We start from the raw sequence: 21466 nt of genomic DNA, 5'->3' as shown, positions 1-21466 counted from the left end.
TCCTTTATGAAAGCAATCTGACAGCATGTGCGGGATTTTTTTCCTCACCACTGTACATTAACCAGATGGTTTTCGCTCTATTGTCCACAGATACACCCACATAATTTTTTTGCCTTCATGCTTCCAGTTAATTTAGAAATCACTAGTGATTATGAAGCACTGAACTTGTTCCTTCCAATATGTTTTACCTTCCCCCTGTCCACGCTTAATTTCTTCTCCCATCACGCTGCCCAATTAATTAGCATTGGCTCATCCCTCTGAAGCTTCTCTCTTGTCTCTAGATTTCACCAATCTGATCATTTTTAATAGCTGCAAATATAACTTTAATCTGCTCAGTGCTCCCGTCAGCCATCATAAATAGGTGTTTCAAATCCCCCCACATACCTGGGGCACAAGGTGCACTGAGTACCTCTGACAAGTGAGCCCTGCCCGACGTTCTCTTGTCCTGCTGATGCAGTCACCTGAGCAGCAATGACCAGTCATCTCAGGTGGGGTTCGTTTCCCTTTCATGGTGTTTCCACTCTCTGTTTCTGTTTCTTTGAGGATGCTCTGCAGCTGAGCCCTCACCTTTGTGGAGACCTGCCAGTTACAGGGTGTTTTAGCAGCGTCTGTCCATTTCTGGCGCGAAATCTTTCATCTCAGCACTCCGCTTGTGATTGTTTGGCAGGAGTTCAGGCTTTTAGTCTTGAGTGATCTGAGGGTTTTTTTGGCCGTCAATAATGTTACCAAATTTGTCATGGCATATTTATCTGTTGCTATGTCTGTAGTTAAATGAAGCATGTGAAGCTCAGAACGTATTGGCAGGCAGATTTCAATGTTTGAGAGAACATAATCGAAAACAAAACCCCACCTTTCCATGCCAGGCAGGCCTGAAACACAAGTATAGCCTTTTCCTTCTGTATTTTATGTCTCCAGCAACATTTTTTCTAATTATTTTTTGAAGAGGGGCATCATTTGGATTGTATAATGAGTCCGATGGGATAGTGTATCAGCTAATATTTAATGTAATGAGATCTCATTTCCTTCTGTTGGATTGGTTCTCAACAGAGTCTCCCTTGCAGCTGAGAGCAAAGGGCCGTTCTGATATCCATTTTCATTTTATGCATCCCAGTGGATGCATAAATACAACAAGAAGTTTCAGTGGAGTGGGAGGCTCTGTGCATTTTGCTACATTCCCTTCAGAGTCTGTCCCTTTTCTTTTTCTGGGCAGGAAAGTTTCCAACTGGCAGCTTATCCTCAGTGCCCCAGAAGTGTTTTATCTCTGGCTGACTCTTCTAGGTCACACAGCCTCTTGCCTCATGTCACCTCTCAGGGACACTGCCCATCTCTAACCTGGACTGAATGGCTGTGGTTATAAAAGCAAAGCTCCAAACCACATCACTTAGGCTGATTTTTGCCATACCTCCACAAGCACGTACATATCTATGTATGCGTACATTTCTCTTGGAGCTGCCTGAGGTTGGAAAGGCTTTGATTTGGGATGCTAATGTCACTTTCTCATTGTTCAAGCAGGAGAAACAGTGCTGCAGCTCTGCTGCTAAGCAGCGTATCTCTAAAAGTTGGTGAAGGCTAATCTGCCTGGCCGGGCAACTGCTGCACCTGCACATTACTCCAGGGATATGCATGTCTCTAGTGAAGCATGGAGCAGCCATCCCCAGCTGATGGAAGGAGCTGGCCAGAACTGTGCAGGGATGGCTGTGGTGGAGGTGACCATTGTGGCAGTGATGTCCCTGCGAGCTGTCCTCCATGCTCCCAGCCTTCTGCCTGTGGAAAAGCCAACAAAGCTCTCTGAGCCTCAGCAAGCCATGGATGAAGATGCTTCATCCAGAAACTGAGTTTTTCTTTCATGGTCCACCAGGACAGGGAGAGATGGGATTTTGAGCATGTCTTGCTTCCCTAGAACTCCACAGCCTCTCCATCCTTGCCAAGAGGCTGTCCTTGAGGAATGGGGCCTCTTTGCCTTTAATCACCCCACCCTGGCTGGACAGGGCTGCATGGGATCTCATGATTGGGGCAAACAGCAGGACTGGGAAGGAGGCAGTCAGTGGTGACCACACCCCACGAGCTCCCGAGGAGGTGAGCAGGGCCCTTATGGGGACTTTGGCCCAGGAAAGGTGATTGCCATCAAACCTCTCTGCTCCCACTCATGCCACAGCAAGTCCCACTGACTCCCTGCTTCCTCACAGGGCTGCAGCTCACCCCACACCCACACTGTGTCTTGAGGTGTGCACAGCCAGAGCTGTACTTCACACCTGCTGGGACTTTGCTGCAGTTGGAGTCAGCAGGGCTGAAGGAACCCCTACAAGTCATCTGCTCTCTTCCTGTGTCCCAAGTCACATCCAGAGGCCACTTCCAAAGCATTCTTCTAATCTGGATTGACAGACCTAGGATGGCAGAGATGCAAAACTTCCTTACTTCTCCCCTAACCCTTTCCAGTCCGTCACACTCCCAAGGGACATGGGGACAACTATTTCCTTCTTAGATTCCCCTCAAACTATGCTGGCTGTGTCTGGCCACAGACCTGTTTTCCTTGGAGATCACTCTGCTCATAGCAGCAGCCTTTGTGCTCTGGCTGACATCCTCAAAGACAGCTTCCCTGCTGAGGCCCCTAGCCTGGGGCTTGCGTTCTGGGCTCAAATCCTCCTCAGACCTGCTGGGGGTTGCCAACCGTGGGACACAGGTATTACCCCCAGGGAGGGAAAGCTGGCAACCTGTCACTGCTTCCTTGGGGAGCACATGCATTTCAGTCCTGTGGTTAGCTCACATAATTCAGTCCTTTTAGCTTTTCAAAAGGGTGTCTCTGCTGCTGCTGGAAAGATGTGCAGCTATCTGGGAGAGCTGGAGCAGAGGGGAGGCTGCCCTGCCCATCTCCTTCCCTAGCCAGTGCCCCAGCCCCTCGGGTAATGGGACCTTGAGACCCAGCTGCCGTGGTACAGAGCCCACCAGCTGTCAGCCCAGCTGGGAGCTGTTCGAGACAAGCCCGGACCTTCCAAAAGTCACGTTGTACTGAGAAGACACGGCGTAGTCCCAAGGGAGCCCCAGTGCGGGCTGCAGAGGTGACAGCTGGGTAGCACTGCTGGCGGACACGGGCGGCTGTGGGTGGCTCCTGGGTCTGCCTGTCCCGGAGCGCTCCCGGCAGAGCAGCACTGGCGATGGGCGAAGGCGGGCGGCTCTCTGCCGCTCGAGCAGCTCGCTGCGGCCAGACCAGGCTCCAGCCGCCGGTGTGTCTGACAACAGCCGTCTCGGCGCTGGGTGGTCCTGAAGTGGGGAAAACTCTTAGGGGGACATCTAGGGAGTTTGGGAACAGCAGGGCATCGGTACAGGACTCAGGGAGCTGCCGAAACGTGGGGGAGCATCGCGAGCTCCCCGGGACATTTGGGGGAGTGGGGAGGAAATGGGCTCGGGAAGAATGGGCTGTTGGGGCTGTGGTCTTGACTCTTGCCGTGCTGGTGCAAACCCGGGTTACCTTCACTAATCGGAGTGGTGCCCAGATGTGTGTGTGGCAAATCAGCCTGCCAGCCCGATTCTTACGGAGCAGGGCAGAAAAATACCTGACCGAGCCAGCAAACGAGCTGGCTGTCCCTGGGGTGCGGCCCCCGGCCGGGCTGCCTGTCCCCCTCAGCACCGACTCGAGCAGCGAGAAATCGCTTTTATCCTTTTCCTTTAAACTCTGCTCGCTGGCACTGGGTCTTTCCCTTGCTGGGGGAGTGGGAAGGGCTGTGCCCTGGGAGATGCAGCGATCCGAAGAGAAGGGAGAGAGTTTGTGCGGTGCTATCGGAGGCAGCAGGCGAGGCGGTCACGTCGGGAGCAGCGGCTCGGCGGCTCCGCTCAGCCAGCCCTCGAGCCGCTGAGCGCGGCGGGGCCGAGGCGCGCTCCGCCCGCAGCCGCTCCCCGCCGGAGGCCGCGGCGGGGCCGCCGAGCCGCCGCCGGCCGCCGTCATGCCAGCCGCCGCCGCTCCGCTCCCGCCGCCCCTGCTCCAACTCGGCGGCTGAGCCCTTCCGCGACACGCAGGTAAGGAGCCGCGCTCCGCTCTCGGGTGGGGGCATCCCCGCTGGCTCCCGGGCGGGTCGGCGTTCCCGGGGGATCGGGGAGCTCGTCCCCAGCGTCCCCCGGCTGCTCCAGTGGGATGGGAGCACGTCCCCGGGGAAGGGCAGCCTCGCGCCGAGCTCGAGTTGGCGCCAGAGGGGTCAGAAAATACGCTGGGGGATGTTAAAATGAAAGGCTACAACCTGGAGAAACCAGGACAAATTACCTCGTCAGAGGCTCTGGGGTGGCCAGAATGTAAGGATTTCAACCAAAGTTTTGGAGGCCAGCTCTGTTGGAGCAATTGCAATGACACCTTGGACCCAGGCTGCCTTCAGGACTCCCTCCGCGGGTGGCAGCTCAGCCGCCGGCTGAAGTTTGGGGGTGGTTTTCTTCTTCTGAGAAGCCTCAGCAGCCGGCGGGAGGCACGCCACTGCCGGCCATCCGCGGGATGCAGCTGGGCAGGGAGCGGTCCGGGGAGCCCGCTGGACACAGCTATTGAGGGTGCCGTGACTTGAGCCAACGACACGAGTTCCCTGAGCAGCACCATCTCCCTGTAGCCCTGAGGATGACCTCCCATTTTGTGTTTGGGGGAAAAAGCCACTCGTTCAGGAGTTTCAATGGGAAGCACTTTCCTTCTCTACCCGGTGCCTGTTTATAATTCCTTCTCCGAAGCTGCTGCGGGTTTCACAAAAGCAATGCTGCTCTCCCAAACCCATTTTACTGGGCTGCTTCCTTTGCTTCTGAAAAGGATAAATTCCCCTTTCATTTAGCTTGGACCTGCCACCAGTAAAAACCTTTTTCCCAGGAGGAAGGCAGCACTATATAAATACCAGGAGAAACCAGAGAAGTGGGGTCTGAGCCTGCCTGCCACGCGCAAGGAAAAAAATAGCTTTGGTCTCTGAGGGATAGTTGCTGGTTACTTTGTAGATTGTCATGAGAAGAAATTACCCAAGCCAAAATGCAGTGACTGCGTTTCTCTGGCAAAAGTTTCTTGTGCTATAAAAACAGCTGGCAGAGCTAAAGCTTTGGGGAGCTCAATCCACTTCACTTTGTCTCCCCGAGCCACCGTCAGAGGCAGGTAATAAACACCATTATTAAAGAATGAGTAATTTGCTGCAGCTCTAGCACGGTGAATTTGTACAGCAGATCCCTTGTTTTTGCATGGTACCCAACTCCTTCCTGCCCTCAGCCCAGCCTGCAGACATCACCATCACCTGCAGAGAAGTGAGCAAGTACTCAGAAAAAAACTGGCCCTTAAAAATCTCCCTCTATCACCTACAAGCTCCCTGAAGCAAGCCCCAAAAGGGCCAATCCTGCCTGGCCCGGAGCTTATGGCAGAGCAGTCTGTGGGCCCCTGGCATGGGCATGTAAGGTCATTTTGGTTTTTTCTGCCCCCCTCACAGCCCCTCTGCTTGTCTTGGCACATACTCACATCTTCCCAGGACCATCTTTGACTTCACCAGGTAGTCCAAAGCTCTGCCCTTTCTGTCCCCCTTTTTCTGCCTAGCTTGTGAAGTTCTGGACCTGAGCCTGTGACTGGCAGGTACCACTTGCAGGAGCTGCAACTCCATTGCTGCTTTCAGGGTGGTAATTTCAGGCAATATCTTTAGACAGAATTTCTCTATTTGTAGAGTTGGAGATGGGCAAATGAAATTATTGGCTTTTCTGAGTGAAGGGCCAAGGCAGAGCATTAGAGAGGGGAAAAAAAATCTGTTACAGGTTTCCTTCAAATTGTCCTTCTGTGGCTGTTTCTCTGTCAAGTGAAAAAGGCAGCAAACCAAACACTTTGCTCAGCCTGGAAGGGAAGGCTGCAATGATCCCCAGTGTTTCTTGGGTGCATCACTTAAACCAGCTTCCTTTTGGAGTAAAACACTTCAGGTATGTTTTGAAAACCAGAGCTGGTTGCAGGATTTGTCCCCAAGCTATGTGTCTGGAAGCTCAACAGCTGGTGTGAAAAATTGGCCCAAGGCACATCAGAGATTCGGTGCCATGTGTGACAGCCACACTGATGCTGCTCCTGAGCTGGGCAGAGGTTTCTCTGCAAATCCTTCCTGCTCTCCATGGCTTCCATGGTGGCAGGGAAGGACAAAAGGGTCCCCACCCAGCAGGAACATGCTGGGAGGGAAACACCATGAGCAGAACGGCCTCCCTCAGCCCACGCAGGACCAACGGTGCAGCTCACCCAGGGCACAGCCACCTCTTTCAACACACTGTGACGCTGGATGGGTACAAGAAGCAAGCTGAGTCCTCTCCCAGGAGGGTGGTGTCATGGGCTGGGAAGAGAAATGGGCCAGGACGAAATGGAAAACATCCATACAGCAAATAAAGGAGCAGTCCAGAGGGCACCTCAGTGAGGTGACTTGACCAGGTCATGGAAAAGAAAATATGATATTGTTTTGTACAGCTTTGTTTCCCTACTATATGGAAGAAAATTTAGCACTATCCTCTGCATCATCCTGGAGTCTGATATTGTGGGATGGACAAGGGGATGGCTGAGGGCAGCTGCTGCCTTTCCTCTCATCGTATTCCTGACAATAGAATAAATCAGTGTGAACTGCCCCTCCTCAAACTCAGGGGGCACATCTCCACTTGAGTATTCTTTGGCAATATGGAATTTTGGAATATGGAAGAGACTCTCAACATCTGGTTTGGATTTCATTTTTTGACCCTAGTAATAATTTTAACACCTTGAAGTTTGTCTGGGCCTGCAGATGTTTGCCAGCTGGGGAGACTTATTTGCTGGACAAGGAAATCATCTTACTGCTGATAATTGGAAACTTAGGGTTTTGGAAAGTAAGCTAGAAAAGTGTCATCTCCACAACTTAAGTTCATTTTTAAAGAGAAAGCAGATCATTGGCAGATGAATTAAATATCTGAACTACAGAGGAGTCTTGTGAATCCCCAGGAGAATCAGGACAGAGTAAGCAAGGTGGAAATAGCCCTGAGCTGAAGGCAGGGAGACAAGGATAAAATAAACAGGGCAGTGGGGAAAGGAGGGTGTTGTGTGTGCTAGCCTTCAGGGTGCTAATGAATCATTTGAGTAGGGATATGTTCTAAAGAGAGACAAATGAGCAGTCCTTAACAGACGCTTTACATTGCCAGCTTCAATTGATAAGACAGGGATTTTCAGGGAGATGTGAGGATGGAGTTAGGTGCTGTGGCTAAGCTGCCCTATCAGCAAGCCACAGCTGTGCAGGGGAGGACATCTTTCTGTGCCCCCAACAACTGCTGCCACCTTGAGTGCTATGTCCCTGTCCCCATTTTGGTCTTGGATGGTGCAGGTTTCTCACCTGGAAGAAAGGCAGGTCCCATCTGCCTGACCACTTCTGTGCTGGTGCCAGGGTGTTGAAGGGAGACCATCCCTGGGATGCAGACCTGCACACGGTCCCAGGCTGGGCTGCAGGGCAAAGGGGAGCACAGCTGGTCCTGGAGGGGAGCATGAGGCACAGGTCTGCTCCAGCACAGGGCATTGATGCTCTCAGAGTGGTCTCTGGGGACCACGGGGTGCAGGGTCCCATAGTAACAGCAGCCATGAATGGCCTGTGGGACCTCATGAGCAGAAGAGCCCTGAAGCAGAGATGATGGGAATGGAGAAAAGGGTATGGGTAAAAGTGCCTACTTGGAGAAGAGCATGGAGCCATTTAGGATAACTGTGGCTCTCACGCGCTGCGGCACCAGCCATGTTTCCTTCTTCCCGCAAGCCAGCTCGATCAGCCCGCCCCGCACCTCTCGTGCCGGAGGGGCACGGGGGAGGCCAGAGCCCGGGCCGGGGCCGTGCTCGGGCCGGACCAGCCAGGCCGACCCCGGGGTGTGGGGCGCCGCAGCCGTCCCCAGCCTTTCGGACACGCAGGCACCGCACCCCGGCTTTGCCCGCGGCCGCCGTCCCGGCCCTGCCACGCTGAGGGTCGGGAGCGGCCGGGCCCGGCCGCCGGGGCGGTGCGGGGCTGTGAGGGGGATGCGGGGCTGTGCGGGCTGTGCGGGCTGTGCAGGGCTGTTTGGAGGATGCGGGACTGTGCGGGCAGGGGCCGGGGCGGGGGACACGGCCGGGGCGAGGGACACGGCCGGGGCGGGGGACACGGCCGGGGCGGGGGACACGGCAGCCACGAGCGCCCTCCCGGCGCCGCACAGGCTGCGTGCAGCGCGGGCACGGCCGGGTGAAGCCGCGTGCTGTGGGGGTGCCTGCTTGGAGGCGATGGGGGTTCCACTGCTCCCCTGTTGGTGTGATGCGCACGGGCAGTGCGTCCAGATTGCTGCCACCAGAGCTGGGGACAGGCAGGGGTGGGAGCCCCCGAGAGCTCCTGGAACGGCTTCTCCAAAACCTCCAAGGCTTCTCCTTGCCAGCCCCAGGGATGGATTTGCTGCTCCCTACCATCAGGAGCAACCTTAGTTCTGAGCATAGCTGGGTCAGAACACTGCCGCAGAGAAACATTGTTATCAGAGACAATAAAGACCCGGTTTCCACCTGGAAATTGCCCAACTTGACTTGTGATCCTTGAAAAGCAGCCCATCGCATCCCAATTCTCAGAGCAATTTAGTCTCTGTTGGAGTCAGCAGCCCTTTGGTACTGGCTTTCCACCTGTCAGGAGATCAGAACAAGCATTTTATTCACTCCTTTCCAGCTCTATCAAACCAGCTGCATCAAAGGTGTGAATCAGATTCTCTACATCACAAATGGCTCAGCTGTCCTCCCTCTAGTCCAAGTCCAGGCTTTGTGTCACCTTCTTCCTTCCCTCCTGGTCCTCACCAACTCTTTCCTCTCCAGCAGCTTCACAGTCCTTTTTATCTCCGTGTTGGTGGCAGGGTTCTCTGTCTGGCTCGGATGTCACTTTGCTTCCCCTGCCCCATCCTTCTTGCCCCCCATTTCCCTGCCCACTGCTCTCCCTGCTGTGCTCTTTTGTTTCTCTGGGTACCACCTCTGCCAGCCCCATTGGGGCCATCATATCTCACCACCCTTTCTCCCTGCCCCACACTGAGACCTGCCCCCCCACATCACCCTCTGAGCTCTCCAGCCCCCAGGCCACCTCACCTGCTGCTTGTGCCACAGCAGCCTTTGCCAGGACTGGTGAAGGCTTTGTTACACCTGGGAATGAACAGCCCCTCAATCCACATGCATGTCCTGTGCCCAAGCCAGAAGCACTGGTGTCAGACAAGCACCCATGGGAGTGCTCCAGTGCTGGCTGGAGCCACACTGCTTTCTGCAATCATGCCTGTGGGGCTGATGAAAGCACTCCCTTCTCCCCTGAGCTGTGGTTCACCCCACAGGGCTCAGGGATGAGACGTGCCAGGGATCCATGCTGCTGCATGGGCTCCTATGGCTCAGAGAGGGCTTGGTCCCCTCCTGCCAGACACACTGGCCACAAGCTCTCACAGCCCTTCCTTCACCCCCTTTCCAAAACGACAGCTGCCCAGGCAATGCTGTGCCTTTGCTTCTCAGCAGCTTTTGTGAGATGGTTTTCTCCTCTGCAGAGCCACAAGCTTGGATGCCCTGAGGCAGAGGTACTGTGTCCTGACTGGACCTGGGCCTCTGCTTAGGAGATCCAAAGCACCTCCTGAGAGCTTCTAGGGAGGTCTGGGCTCAGGGACAAGCGCTCCACAAATCTCCTATGCTTTCCTCTTCCATCAGGAGTGGGTCCACATCTGTCCTGGGGCTATGGCAGCTGCACCTGGCCATGGTGCTGCTTGACATCAGCTGGATCAGGAGCAGGCATTCACACTGTCCCCTGCCCTCAGACCAGCCAGGGCATGGCAGTGCAGCAGGACACCAATGGCTGAGAGCACCGACCTCGCCTGGTGCTGTCCTGAAGGGGAAAGCCTTCAGCCAGGGTGGGCTAACCTCTCACTCTGGAGTCTGGGGACATGGACCACGGCCACAACCTGCTAATGAGCCTGGGAAGCAAGGCAGAGTGTTTGCTTGACAGGGCAATTAAATGATGATTGATTCCTGGAACAGCTACTTAATTCATCATTAGCTGGCTTATCATAGCCGGCATCTGTACCAAGGGTCCCTCTGAGAGCTGCCTCAGGGGATGAGGTATGGAGGTGAGATCTGTGAAATACAAAGCTAAATTTGCTACCTCTTTATTTTCACGCCTTATTTTGGCTCCTTTTACCCAGTACTCGCCTTAGGAAGCTGAGAGTACACAACACAGCTGTGCATTTCCCACTCTGCTGGGGACTGCTGCAGCCAGGCTGGGGCGTGTGGGGGCCCGCTCAGCCAGCTGCTTACAGGAGCAGCCGTGCACGGGGGGAGGCACTTCGGTAGGGAGCCAGCAGCTGTCAGGCAAGAGAAGAGCTGCAGCCATGGTTCGGCTCAACTAGGGCACTGCAGTCTGCCTCCTCACAGGGGTGCCCGAGCTGTGTGTGTATGCTTGTATGTATGCATCCCCCTGTGCACCCAGCAGCACATCTGTGTGTGTGCATCCTCCTCATGCACCCAGCAGCACATCTGTGTGTGTGCATCCTCCTCATGCACCCAGCAGCACATCTGTGTGTGTGCATCCTCCTCATGCTCCCAGCAGAACATCTGTGTGTGTGCATCCTCCCTCTGTGCACCCAGCAGCACATCGGTGTGTGTGCATCCTCCCTGTGCACCTAGCAGCACATCTGTGTGTGTGTGCATCCGTGCATCCTCTCTGTGCACCCAGCAGCACATCGGTGTGTGTGCATCCTCCCTGTGCACCTAGCAGCACATCTGTGTGTGTGTGCATCCGTGCATCCTCTCTGTGCACCCAGCAGCACATCGGTGTGTGTGCATCCTCCCTGTGCACCTAGCAGCACATCTGTGTGTGTGTGCATCCGTGCATCCTCTCTGTGCACCCAGCAGCACATCGGTGTGTGTGCATCCTCCCTGTGCACCTAGCAGCACATCTGTGTGTGTGTGCATCCGTGCATCCTCTCTGTGCACCCAGCAGCACATCGGTGTGTGTGCATCCTCCCTGTGCACCTAGCAGCACATCTGTGTGTGTGTGCATCCGTGCATCCTCTCTGTGCACCCAGCAGCACATCGGTGTGTGTGCATCCTCCCTGGGCACCCAGCAGCACATCTGTGTGTGTGTGTGTGCATCCCTGCATCCCTCTGTGCACCCAGCAGCACATCTGTGTGTGTGTGCATCCCTGCATCCTCTCTGTGCACCCAGCAGCACATCTGTGTGTGTGCATCCCCCTGTGCACCCAGCAGCACATCTGTGTGTGTGCATCCTCCCTGTGCACCCAGCAGCACATCTGTGTGTGTGCATCCTCCCCCTGTGCACCCAGCAGCATCTCACCACAGTACCTGCTGCCAGTACTGCCCAGACTAGCCCCATGGGGCTGATGGATGTGCATGCTATGCAGTCTTGCTGGTAATCAAGACAGAGAATGGCCACTCTTTGACAATTTTGTCTTTTACTGCTTTCTTGCTTTCATCTTCTGACTTCATTTCTCTTTCCCCAAGCTTGGTTATTAACAGGCTTTCTTTATCACCAGGCCTATTTTATTACTAGGCTTCCCTTTTTAAGTCCCTGTGTGATTCAGATTTTAAGTCCTGTAGGACTCAGATAACCCAAATGGGGTTTGGGGACAACTGCAGGGCTGGTCTGACTCTGTCCTTCCCTGCACATGTGCATGCAGGGCTGGTCCTCACCCTCTCTGCCATTCCCCCTCTAATGTCATTCCCTCTCTAGGGGCTTGATGGCCCTTGTCTACACCTGCAAACCCAGGTACACGGCCTCTGTGTGATGTGCTGATCTTGGTGACTGGGGAGTGGGAAGCATCTCTAATCCCTCTGGTACTGGAACCCTTTCACAGCTTCACCCTTTCTGGAGAGGAAGGTTTCAGCCTGGCTGCTTTCCAGCAGGGCTGAGCACGCTGCTGCAAGCATGTTGTCACACTGGCCCTCACTGTCCCCTCCCCACTGCTGACAAATGCCAGGACTGGGCACGAAGGCTGCAGCTGGTGGCTCCTTTGTTTATTCATCAGAAGCACTGTGAGATTTTTGTCAGCACTTTTCCCCTTGTCCCTGCAGTCTCCCAGGGAGAGCATGAGCCCCAGCTCCCAAGAGTGGAAGGCAGCAAGGAAAAGAGACTTAAGTACAGGTAAATATTTTTTAATTCCAGAGTGTACAGGACTAGTACAGGCTAAATCCTTCTAGCTGTAGCCCTGCCCTGTCCATGCTTTGTGCAGCAGCTCCAAGAACCTGGCTCTGCTCTAAGGAGAGCTCCAGGACAGTTTAAGGGTTCAGAAAGGTTTGAGTTCACCCCCCTTCCCTGGGATGAAGCCTCAGCCCTGCCCAGCCCACATTCACAGACTTCCTCATACTTCAGGAGTTTTTTCCTGTGATTTCTTTTGATACCCACACTGTTACTTTTCCAAGCTATGTTCACCCTAGGATGTTTGCTGCTTGCAAGCCCTCACTGCCTCTTCCCCACAGCCCAGGTCAGTGAGACATCTCCCACCAACCCTTCTAGCATCCTTTGGGACTCAACAGAGTCCACGTCCAGCAGCAGTCCAGCTGCATAGAGGCACTCTTCCCTGGCACCTCCCAAACTGCCTGTTAAGTTTCCAGTTCCTCCCAGCTCCTTTCCCTTCTTTCCCCCTCCCACTCTCTGTTTCCCAGCGCTTGCTGCTGTGAACTTAAGTCTTTTCTGTGCAGCTCTGCTCCTTCTCCAGCCTGCTGCTGAGGACCCAAAGTGAGAAGCACAGCAACTTCCACAGGCAGCACCTGCTGCCAGTGGCCAGCAGCCTGCCCGTGGTCTGTCTGCTGGTGTTTCTCAACACATTTGGAACTGACTCCCTTCAGCAGTTCTCAGCAAGATCCCATTCCTTCCTACCCTAGCTTGCTGCCAGAAGCATTCCTTGAAATAAGGCGTGGATGCTGTACTAAAACTGTCAATTTTCTCTCTCTAGCTCCTGCTTTGGCTGCTGCTCTCAAATGACACTTGGTGACTGGTCTCTCCTTATGGTTTTGTTAAAAAATAGGTTATTTTGTTAGAAATCTAATTTGCATGTTAAGGTAAGCAAAGAAGAAGACTGTGGTTTCCTTGCCTGAAAACTGGGATGTAGCTTTGAGCTTCTCTGTGTCTGTGCAGAAAATAAAACCATCTTTGCTACAAATATGCATCTCCCTTAAATATTTTGAAAATACATAATGGCCATCTGCTGCATGAGCCACTACCAGCTTTATAAGTAAGGTGGGAGACTGTGGAAGGCAGGGAATGGTTTTGGGAAGGGAGAAGTGAAGGGAATTCACCAAAATGCACAGTGTTTTAGCAGCATGAGAGGGCTTTTGAACAGTTCCATTTTCCTGAGCAGGTTTCCAAAATGTGATGACCACTGCCCAAGCAAAGCAAATGGACAGGCCCATCAAAACCATGCACGGCTCTCCATCTGCATGATGTGGTGGAGTTTGGCCAAGGAAACAGGACCACTTGGGCTTTTCAGTTTCTAAAGTCTTCCATTTGTCTGTTTATATTTCCTTCTTGAGATTTAAAGCCAAGGTGATGTGCTGTCTATCAGAAAACCTGGTGCACCTCAGGGATTGTCACAGCAGGAGGAAGTGTAACCCTGCTGCACAGCATCCTGCAGAGCAGTCAGTGATCCAGGTCTCTAAGGAGACCAAGAACATTTGAGGTTGCAAGGCAATAAGGTGGCATGGTCTGGGAGCTGGGAAAATGCTAAAGAGACTGTAAAACCTGGGGCTCAGGTAGTGAAGAGGGCAAAGTAATTGTTTCTCTCTCCTGAGAATGCTGGTATTTCACTGTACTTTTTCTTTGTTCCAAGGTGGGTTGGGAAGCCAAAATAGTAAATGCTCCTCTGAAGGAAGGGGGCAGGGGGGGAAATATTTCATGTGAAAAATTTTCATGGAAAAAAAAATGAGAGCAGTACAAGCCTTCAGCTTGTACCTTCACTCTGAAATGGAGGAAGGGAGAGGGAGGTGAATTTCCCTGAGGAAGAAACCCATGTTGACATTTGCAGCTGAGGATCTCCTCTGGACTCAGCATTTTCTGGAGCTGGTGGCCCAGAGCCAAGGCTGTCTGGCTGCCGCTGAACCCAGGGGTGGAGCTGGTTCAAACAGCACTTTGGTGTGATGGATCATTTACTTAATACTTCATCATTTCAAAGTGGACCAAACCACATGGAGCCTTCCCTTTATCTCCACATCTTTCTGTTCCTCCTCACAGCTTGCTGAGCATCCAACACTCCCACCCCAGCCTAAACACCACCTCCGTGTCCTCACAGCAGCCCCCTGGCTTCCCTTGGTGGCTCAGTGCACTTGCCTCAGCCCCAGTTCAGGCTTGGATGAGTCCTAGAGAATTTCCTATGCACCTGAAAGCCAGCTAGGTCTATGTGTAATGTCCAGTGGGCTATAATTCACCATGCAGCCCTCTACTTTGGGAAGTCAGGGACGCTCCTTGAGTGATTGTCAGTCTCTTATCTACTTCTGTGCTGTCAGTCTTTGTCACAGCACACATTATGAACCAGCAGAAAAGATGCAGAAGGTCCTTTCCTGCCAGGCTGCACATGGCCAACTTAAGATGCATTATAGATACAGCAAGTCCTCATGTTAATCCAGTCTGAATCAGATAACCTTACTGCAGGGTTGCATCCTTATCTTGCTACCACCTGGGGAGGTAACATTCAAGCTGTGCAGAGGTGGGGAGGGGTCTTGTTTTCTCCAGTACTGCCAAATTTTTCTGTTCCCACTAGCCTCTTGACATTGGGTGTGCTTTTCTGCTCCCTTGCCTGCTGAACTAACAGCCTACTCCCTCCCACCCCTCTGCTCCTGCAGGATCTCCCCACCACCCCCACGGGCAGCATGGAAAGCGTGCGTGAGCTCCAGAACCCGCTCTTGGCCAAATCCAATGGGCACCTTCGCAGCAGCTATTCCTACCACCAGCACCACAGCCAGGACTACCCCAGCCACCGCTGCCAGGGGAAACTGTATTCCTACATATTCCAAAACACTGGTGGTGCCAGGACTCACCAGCTGCTGGATGCCAGTTCCCTGCAGCTGGCTGTCGAAGCTTTGTATGGCCCCAGTTTCATCCTTGTGAAGGATGAGACTGCTCTCAAGGCCAAGGACAGCAAGATGGAAAGCTGCGAGACCACTTTCACAGAAAGCAAAGAGTCTTCATCTGAAGCTCCTGAAGGGCAAGAGGCACAAGGGTCCTGCCTGGTAGAGAGTGACATCCGTATCCAAACTGTTTCCTATGAGGTGGAGGAAGAGGAGCTCCAGGAGTATGAGGTGAGCTTGGACAGGTAGGACAGCACTAAACTCCTGTGGTCATTCTTTCTGGACATTGGCTCAAATTCTTGATAATTTATTCTCCCTTCTTTACCCAGAACTCCCTCCCAAATCCTACCATCTCCTGCCTCACCAGCCTCCCTGTGCACCCAGTATTTCTTCTTTCTCCTTATAATTTCTGCTCCTTTTTCCTCACTGCTGACCTCAGAAGGAAGTCAGCTTCCCTAAGAGAAGCCTGGCTGCCTGCTGCTGGGAGCAAAAGGGAGGTGGGTCTCTGCAGGACCCTTGGGAAATGGGAATGCTTTGAGAAGGGCAGCCTGTCGCTGCTGTGGCACTCGAACTAAAGAGAAACAGCAGTTCTTGCATAACAGCAAAATTCACATGCGTGATGGCAGCAGCTGAGAGAAAGCTTTGTATACATAAAAAGACAGGATGAATCCTGCACAGGAAGAATGAGAGCTGACAAAGCAGCCTCATTGCTGTACTGTGCTGTGCTTGAACAGTGGTGCCAAGACTGGGAAACATCATCCAGGATCTTGAGAGGTGGGAGAGGGTCCCAGAGCTCACTGGAGCTGATGCCTGATGACCCAGCACAGCTCTGCTTCTTTTGGTGTGGGTGATGTAGCCTGCTCAGATGGCAGCAGGGATGTCCCCACTTCTGTGTCCCTTCCCCACCAAGACACATCACCTGCAGGGTGGTCTGAGGCTGGCCCAGCCGTGCCCAAAGGCAAGAGGGCTCACCACAGCCCCCGAGCAGTGACTCACTAAGGGTTCAGGGCATGCTGCCCCTGCAATGGAGGCTCCACTTCAAATGCTTTCCCTCACTTCCTAAATTAGTTTAGCAAGATATTGATCTCCTAGACTCTAATGGGGATAAGTCACTCGTTTAAGTTTGTTTAAGCTGACAAACAGTCAGTTCTGCCAAAGCTGAAGATATTTCAGTTTAAGACTCTCTCTAGTGCAGGGAAATCCCAGACCCCCAGCATTTGCTCTGGCAGGGAGCCGAGAATCCAATTTGCTGAGCTACGTTGTTCCTCATCAAGCCATGCTGAAGAGTCTAAAATATTTCTGAAATTTACTTCTTGAATTTGCCAGTGGGAATTGTATGAGAACATGTGACGGGATCAGGAGGGAGTGGGAGCTGGGAGGCGAGGTGCTGAGATGCAGCCTGCAGAGTGGCACGGGGAGGTGGGCATGTGCTGAATCCATCTGGTTTTGCAGAGCGACTCCTCCAGCGACAGCGAAAGCGAGGATCATTTCCTGATGCTTCCCCCCCGGGACCACTTGGGCTTGGCCCTTTTCTCCATGCTGTGTTGCTTCTGGCCCCTGGGGATTGCTGCCTTCTACTTCTCCCAAGGGGTAAGGAGTCCCTTTGCTTGCCTGCATGTGCCAAGTGCTACAGCAAGGGCCCTGAAAGCCTCAGCGGCCCATGGAGGTGACCAGCACCTTTCTGAATCTAAGGTTCATCTCTGTGCATGGCCATAACTCTGAGGGCTGAGACAAAGGGTGCTCCTGGATGTCTCCACAATTGTTATGGGGTTGGCATCCCTCCAGTTCTGGTGTGGGTTACTGGAGGTCAGGCTTTTCCTTTGGGTTTTCTGGCTGTTATTTAGGAAACTGGGGCTCCTCTTGGCCTTGCCCACCTTCTCACCCTCCAGCCAGGTTCAGGAAAATGGCATTTTCCCACCTGTTTTTCCATTCTCCATTAATGTGAAGGCTCTACACCGTGACCCAGACTGTGGCAGCTCATGCCACAGGAGCCAGGCTGCTCTGGAGGCTGGAGGCAGAGGGGAGCTTGGTGTCCATATCACACTACAGCTCCTCTCTTGCACTTGTTTCTGATGCACACTGGCTAACCTGTGGGAGCCAGTGCCAGGCTGGCAGAGGCTGGAGAGGCAATGGCCCTCAGGCTGCAGCACCTCACAGGGCTGCTGCATCCCTGAGGACTTAGCCTGGAGCCTGGGCTCACTTACATTGCTGTTGACCCAGAATAATTCATGCAGAGCCAGAGGATTTACTCCACATTTGCACAGATGCTGCTGTACCAAGAATAGATGGGAGGAGGCATTAAGAAGTTAAATCAAGAGGATAGGAACAGAAGTGGAAAAATATATTACATGAGTTCCTGGCACAGAGCTGGTGAGAGACAGGGGAAGCATTAATTGATTAGGAACCCAAAGAGCAGTTGATTTCACATTTTTCCATGTAATGCAAGATAGCACAGTGCACTCTGCACATGGTGATGCAGGTGGGGCATTTTATATCTAGCTCCATTTTCTATAACTACCCCCTTTGTTCACTCACTGAGGCAAGGACCATATGTGTTTTGCTGTCTTTGCACATTGAGTGCATTGATGCCCACCTGGCAACTTGAACTCAAGTAGTAGGTAACAAGAGCATATTGGAATATGTCCTGAGCACTCAGAGAAGCTGGAAGTCGCCATCCTTTCCCAGAGGGATAAGGATGTGTCTCCACTGCTGGCTTCATCAGCCCTTCAACAGCAAATGGGCTTCAGCTGAAAACCCCATGCAGGAAAAATCAGGTGGCAGCACAGCTGGACCAACAGACCATGCCATCAAGAGTCCCTGAGCCTAGGCAGTTCTCGTTACATCTCTGTATAGGCTGGTCAGTAGCACACAGCCATCACCCCATGCTCTGAGGTCTTACAAGAGTCCAGCCACCCACTCACAGCTCTGGCTGTGTACCCAGATGGGTGCTTTCAGACAAGGAGCTGAAGCCCATGCTTCCCCTGGAGGCAAAATCCACAGGGAAATGTGTGCAGGTGGCACAGCTGCTCTGAGCCCTCCCAGACTGACAGACACCTTGCTGGCTGTTCCCAGCCTCCGTGGGGTGCAGTGGCCAGACAAGAAACACTGACTCAGTAATGAAACAACTGCATGCTGGTTAAAGGCCAGGTTGGTACAGCTGTGAGCAACAAGCATTTCTTCTCCTTCCAGACCAGCAAGGCTGTCTCCAAAGGAGATTTTCACCTGGCCAGTTCAGCTTCCCGCCGAGCTCTCTTCCTCGCCGCGCTCTCCATAACCATTGGCACAGGAGTGTACATCGGCGTGGTGGTAGCACTGATTGCTTATCTCTCGAAAGGCGGCCACGTGTAGCTGCCACCTGCATGTCACTGCCATCCCTGGCTGCTGACCCTCCTGGGACTGAGCTTTCCTGCGGAGCACAGAGCACCAGTGCCTGCGAGGGCTGCTTGCACTGCAGGGCCCCAGCGTGGATGTCCTGTGCAGGTTTCTTCCTCTTTCACACAAACAGTAGACCCCTGTTCTCCCTGAAGTTGTGGTGTGTGACCATCTATCAACAGGGAATTGAGCACCAGCCTGGCTGCTGGGACAAGGAGGAGCACATTTGCCTAGTGGAAGATGTGCAGGAGAAAAACCACACGCTGCTGCTGGGCTGGTGCAGCCACCCCAGTCTGGGCTGCAGCTTCCCTTCTCAGCCCCGCAGCTGGGAGATCCATCACTTGCCCAGGCTTGGCCCATGAAGGGTGCACACAGGAGGAAGAGGGGGTATGGTGCCAGGGAATGACTTCTGCTTCTTCTGGGAGGCCAGCGTCCTGGTGGGGACTCCAGACTCCTGTGATGGGGACAACATTGTCACTTCGGTGCCGTGGGGTGGCCTGACCCCTCAGCTGCAGTGAAGTAGGAGGACAGAGCACGGACAAGACCAACAGGCATGCTCTCTGCATCCCTCTGCAGACAGACCCCTGATCCACAGGAGAGCATCCCAGTTCCTGGTCTATCCCAAACCAGAAACAAGGAGGAAGGCAGGCTGGTGGTTGCACACCATCCCTCCCTTTGTTGGCGCAAGCTGGCAGAGGCAGCAAGGTTTTCTCAGTGTTAATAGTGACTGCCATGATGATCCCAAGTCAGGGCCCACATAGGGTTGCTGTCCCAGAGTGCTGGGCCCTTTAAAAGTTTTGTAATGGAAATCTCTACCTAAGAAGTGTCCTGGGAGGGGTGCTGGCCTTGAAGGGTTCCACTCCTTGTGCTAGGTCAGGGCCCTGCACACAAAGAGGAATGGAAAGAAAAGGCTGACAAAGCCTGCAGAATCTGGGGTGGGAGTTCTGCTTGTGAGGGGACGAGATCCAGAGAAGGAAGAGATGTGGAAGGAGCCTGAGACACAGGGTGACCTCAACACACTCCTTCCCATGCCTTGGAGAGAGGTACCTCCATCCATCCAAAAGCCTCTGGTAACAAGGAAATACCAAGCACCCCCACCCCATACATCTTACTTTTGCTTATTTGTGTATTGTCAGCAACACATCAAATGCTTCAGAAGTGGGTATGAAGGCAATGGTTGCCCCAGAGGGCTGGCATTAAGAAGCCATGCTCGCCCCCCACTCTCCAGCATCTGCCTTTGACCATCCCTCCTCTCTCTGGCTCTCCTGTTGCCTCTTGTCCCCATGTGCAGGAGACTGCAGGCAGACTCTGGGAATCCCTCACCCCCTTCCCAGAGTTTCTGGGCAGGCTGCAGCCAGCTTTGCAAGAGAGGCAGCATGTTCCTCCAGCTGGGTGCCATTCAAATGTACATTTCATCCTAAAGAAGCATGTTAATGTCTGCGATTGCCATTGTACTTGAGCCATAAAAGAGAGAAGTGCATCAGAGATCTGTACAGAAGCTGGTCTGAAAGTTCCCATTATGTTTTTTAACATGGAAGAACTAATAAAAAAAGCAGGAGAAAAGACTCTGTTTATAATAATGTGGAGCTGGCTGTCAAAGAGGTGAGCTTCACAAGAATGCCACACTCACTTAAACATGAGGTGTTTATGCTGTTCCTGAAGGAAGTTATAATCTAGCTGGTGTCTGGGTATCTTGGAGGGAGGTGTATTTCAGTGTAGATCACAGTGGGCAAATACCACCGAGAGCAGGATGGTGGTGTAGGCTTTTTGTGCCTTGTGTAGTTGGACAAGAATTAGGGAGACAGACTGGAGCATCTGTGTGTAGTAGAAGCATAAAATCTGCTTGAAGAGGGGCAGAAAAATACAAACATCAGGAGGAAATAAGCAGATCTTGCTTCTGATTGTGGAAAGAGAGGCAGAATTTGCAGGGAAGGGCTAGCATGTCCAAAAGAGATGAGGTGGCCTTAGAGAAGAGTAATAAGACTCACCTGGTACCCATGTGATGGTTTTCATTCCCCTCTCCTGCATGTGCTCAGCCTTCCTGGATGTCCATCACTCCAAATAACCAAGCAAGAGCACTATTTCAGGAGAGGGGACATCTGTGGGTGCATCTGCAGCAGGGGTGACCAGCCCCACCACCCCCAGCTCAGTGCTGTCCCAGCTAAAGTCCTCCTCATCTCTCCCCTTCAAGTACCCCAGAATCAGCAGGGGTGGGAGGGTCCCTGCTGATTCTGGTTGAGACAAAATGATTTGGGCTGCCAGACCAGAATCTACAATAAGATACAGCATTTGCTTCTGAATTTGTAATTCTTCCAGCTGGTTCCCTCCAGGGGCTTCCTAGGGTGGGGGGTCCAGCAGTCTTCAGCCCACTTCCCACGAGCATTCCATCCCTCTGAACCCCAAACTGCTTCTTTGTGGTTTTTAAATTGGAGATGCACAGGGAAGGAGCGGGCTAAGGGGCCAACAGAATTAGAGTCTTTTCCTCTAATAGCCTGAATCTCTGATGAACTTGTCAAAGCAGGGGAGAAGGGGCTGTGCCAAAGCATCCCTAAGGGGGGCATTATGCAAATGCAGAAATTAGTTGGAAACAGCCTGAAGGGAAACATGTGGAAATTTAAATCCAAGGAAGAGCTGAATAACTTATTATAGATTCACAGCGTCTGCTGTAGCTGCCTAAGCAGAAGGGAAGGAAGCAAAAAGGCAATAAGACACAGCAGTCAGGGAAGGTTCAAGTTCCAGAAATTTAACTGAGCTTAAAAAAAAAAATAAACTAAACTACCAGTGGGTGTGGAAGAAGTGACTCTTCACCCCCTTCCTCCCATCCTCCCAGAGAAGGGGTCCCTCTCCCAACCAGGACCCTCAGCTCAGCAGCAGAGCTCTGTAATGGTCCAGATCCCATAGGAGATACTCAGAAATTTGGGGGAGAGGAATGGCCTCAAGTTCTGGCCCAGCAACATGTCTGGCCCAGAAAGGAGAAGGAATGGGGGGAGCCTGCCAGGTCACTGCTGTGGGAGGTGATGTGAAGGGCAGAAAGTGCAAAGATATCTTTGTCTGTGTAGAGGGGCAGTGACAAATGAG

At 53.0% G+C, this 21466-nt stretch overlaps 1 protein-coding gene across 3 annotated transcripts; it reads left to right on the top strand.

Annotated features, from left to right (window-relative positions):
* The first annotated feature begins 3895 nt into the window (after positions 1–3895).
* On the top strand, positions 3896–19953 carry SYNDIG1L (synapse differentiation inducing 1 like). 3 transcript variants are annotated; one of them, XM_039705508.1, is made up of 5 exons: positions 11584–12098; positions 12910–13015; positions 14792–15247; positions 16469–16606; positions 18206–19953. In XM_039705508.1, exons 3-5 carry the CDS (start codon positions 14819–14821, stop codon positions 18362–18364), a joined length of 726 nt encoding a protein of 241 aa, XP_039561442.1. In that variant the 5' UTR covers positions 11584–12098; positions 12910–13015; positions 14792–14818; the 3' UTR covers positions 18365–19953. The 3 variants fall into 3 exon arrangements, with proteins under 3 accessions (XP_039561441.1, XP_039561442.1, XP_039561443.1); XM_039705507.1 differs by lacking the exons at positions 11584–12098; positions 12910–13015 and adding an exon at positions 3896–4011; XM_039705509.1 differs by lacking the exon at positions 11584–12098 and having other exon boundaries at positions 12846–13015.
* Positions 19954–21466: the final 1513 nt, after the last annotated feature.

This window comes from Passer montanus, unplaced genomic scaffold, assembly GCF_014805655.1.
Source record: "Passer montanus isolate IOZ18808 unplaced genomic scaffold, ASM1480565v1 scaffold18, whole genome shotgun sequence".
NCBI classification, from domain to species: domain Eukaryota; kingdom Metazoa; phylum Chordata; class Aves; order Passeriformes; family Passeridae; genus Passer; species Passer montanus.
This window is presented reverse-complemented; position numbering and strand designations above follow the sequence as displayed.

Excerpts from the sequence above, each read along its gene's own strand:
- SYNDIG1L (XM_039705507.1), top strand. The coding sequence starts at position 14,819 with ATGGAAAGCGTGCGTGAGCTCCAGAACCCGCTCTTGGCCAAATCCAAT. Across the intron at positions 15,248-16,468 it reads AGGAGCTCCAGGAGTATGAG|AGCGACTCCTCCAGCGACAG; the intron begins GTGAGCTTGGAC and ends CTGGTTTTGCAG. Across the intron at positions 16,607-18,205 it reads CCTTCTACTTCTCCCAAGGG|ACCAGCAAGGCTGTCTCCAA; the intron begins GTAAGGAGTCCC and ends TTCTCCTTCCAG.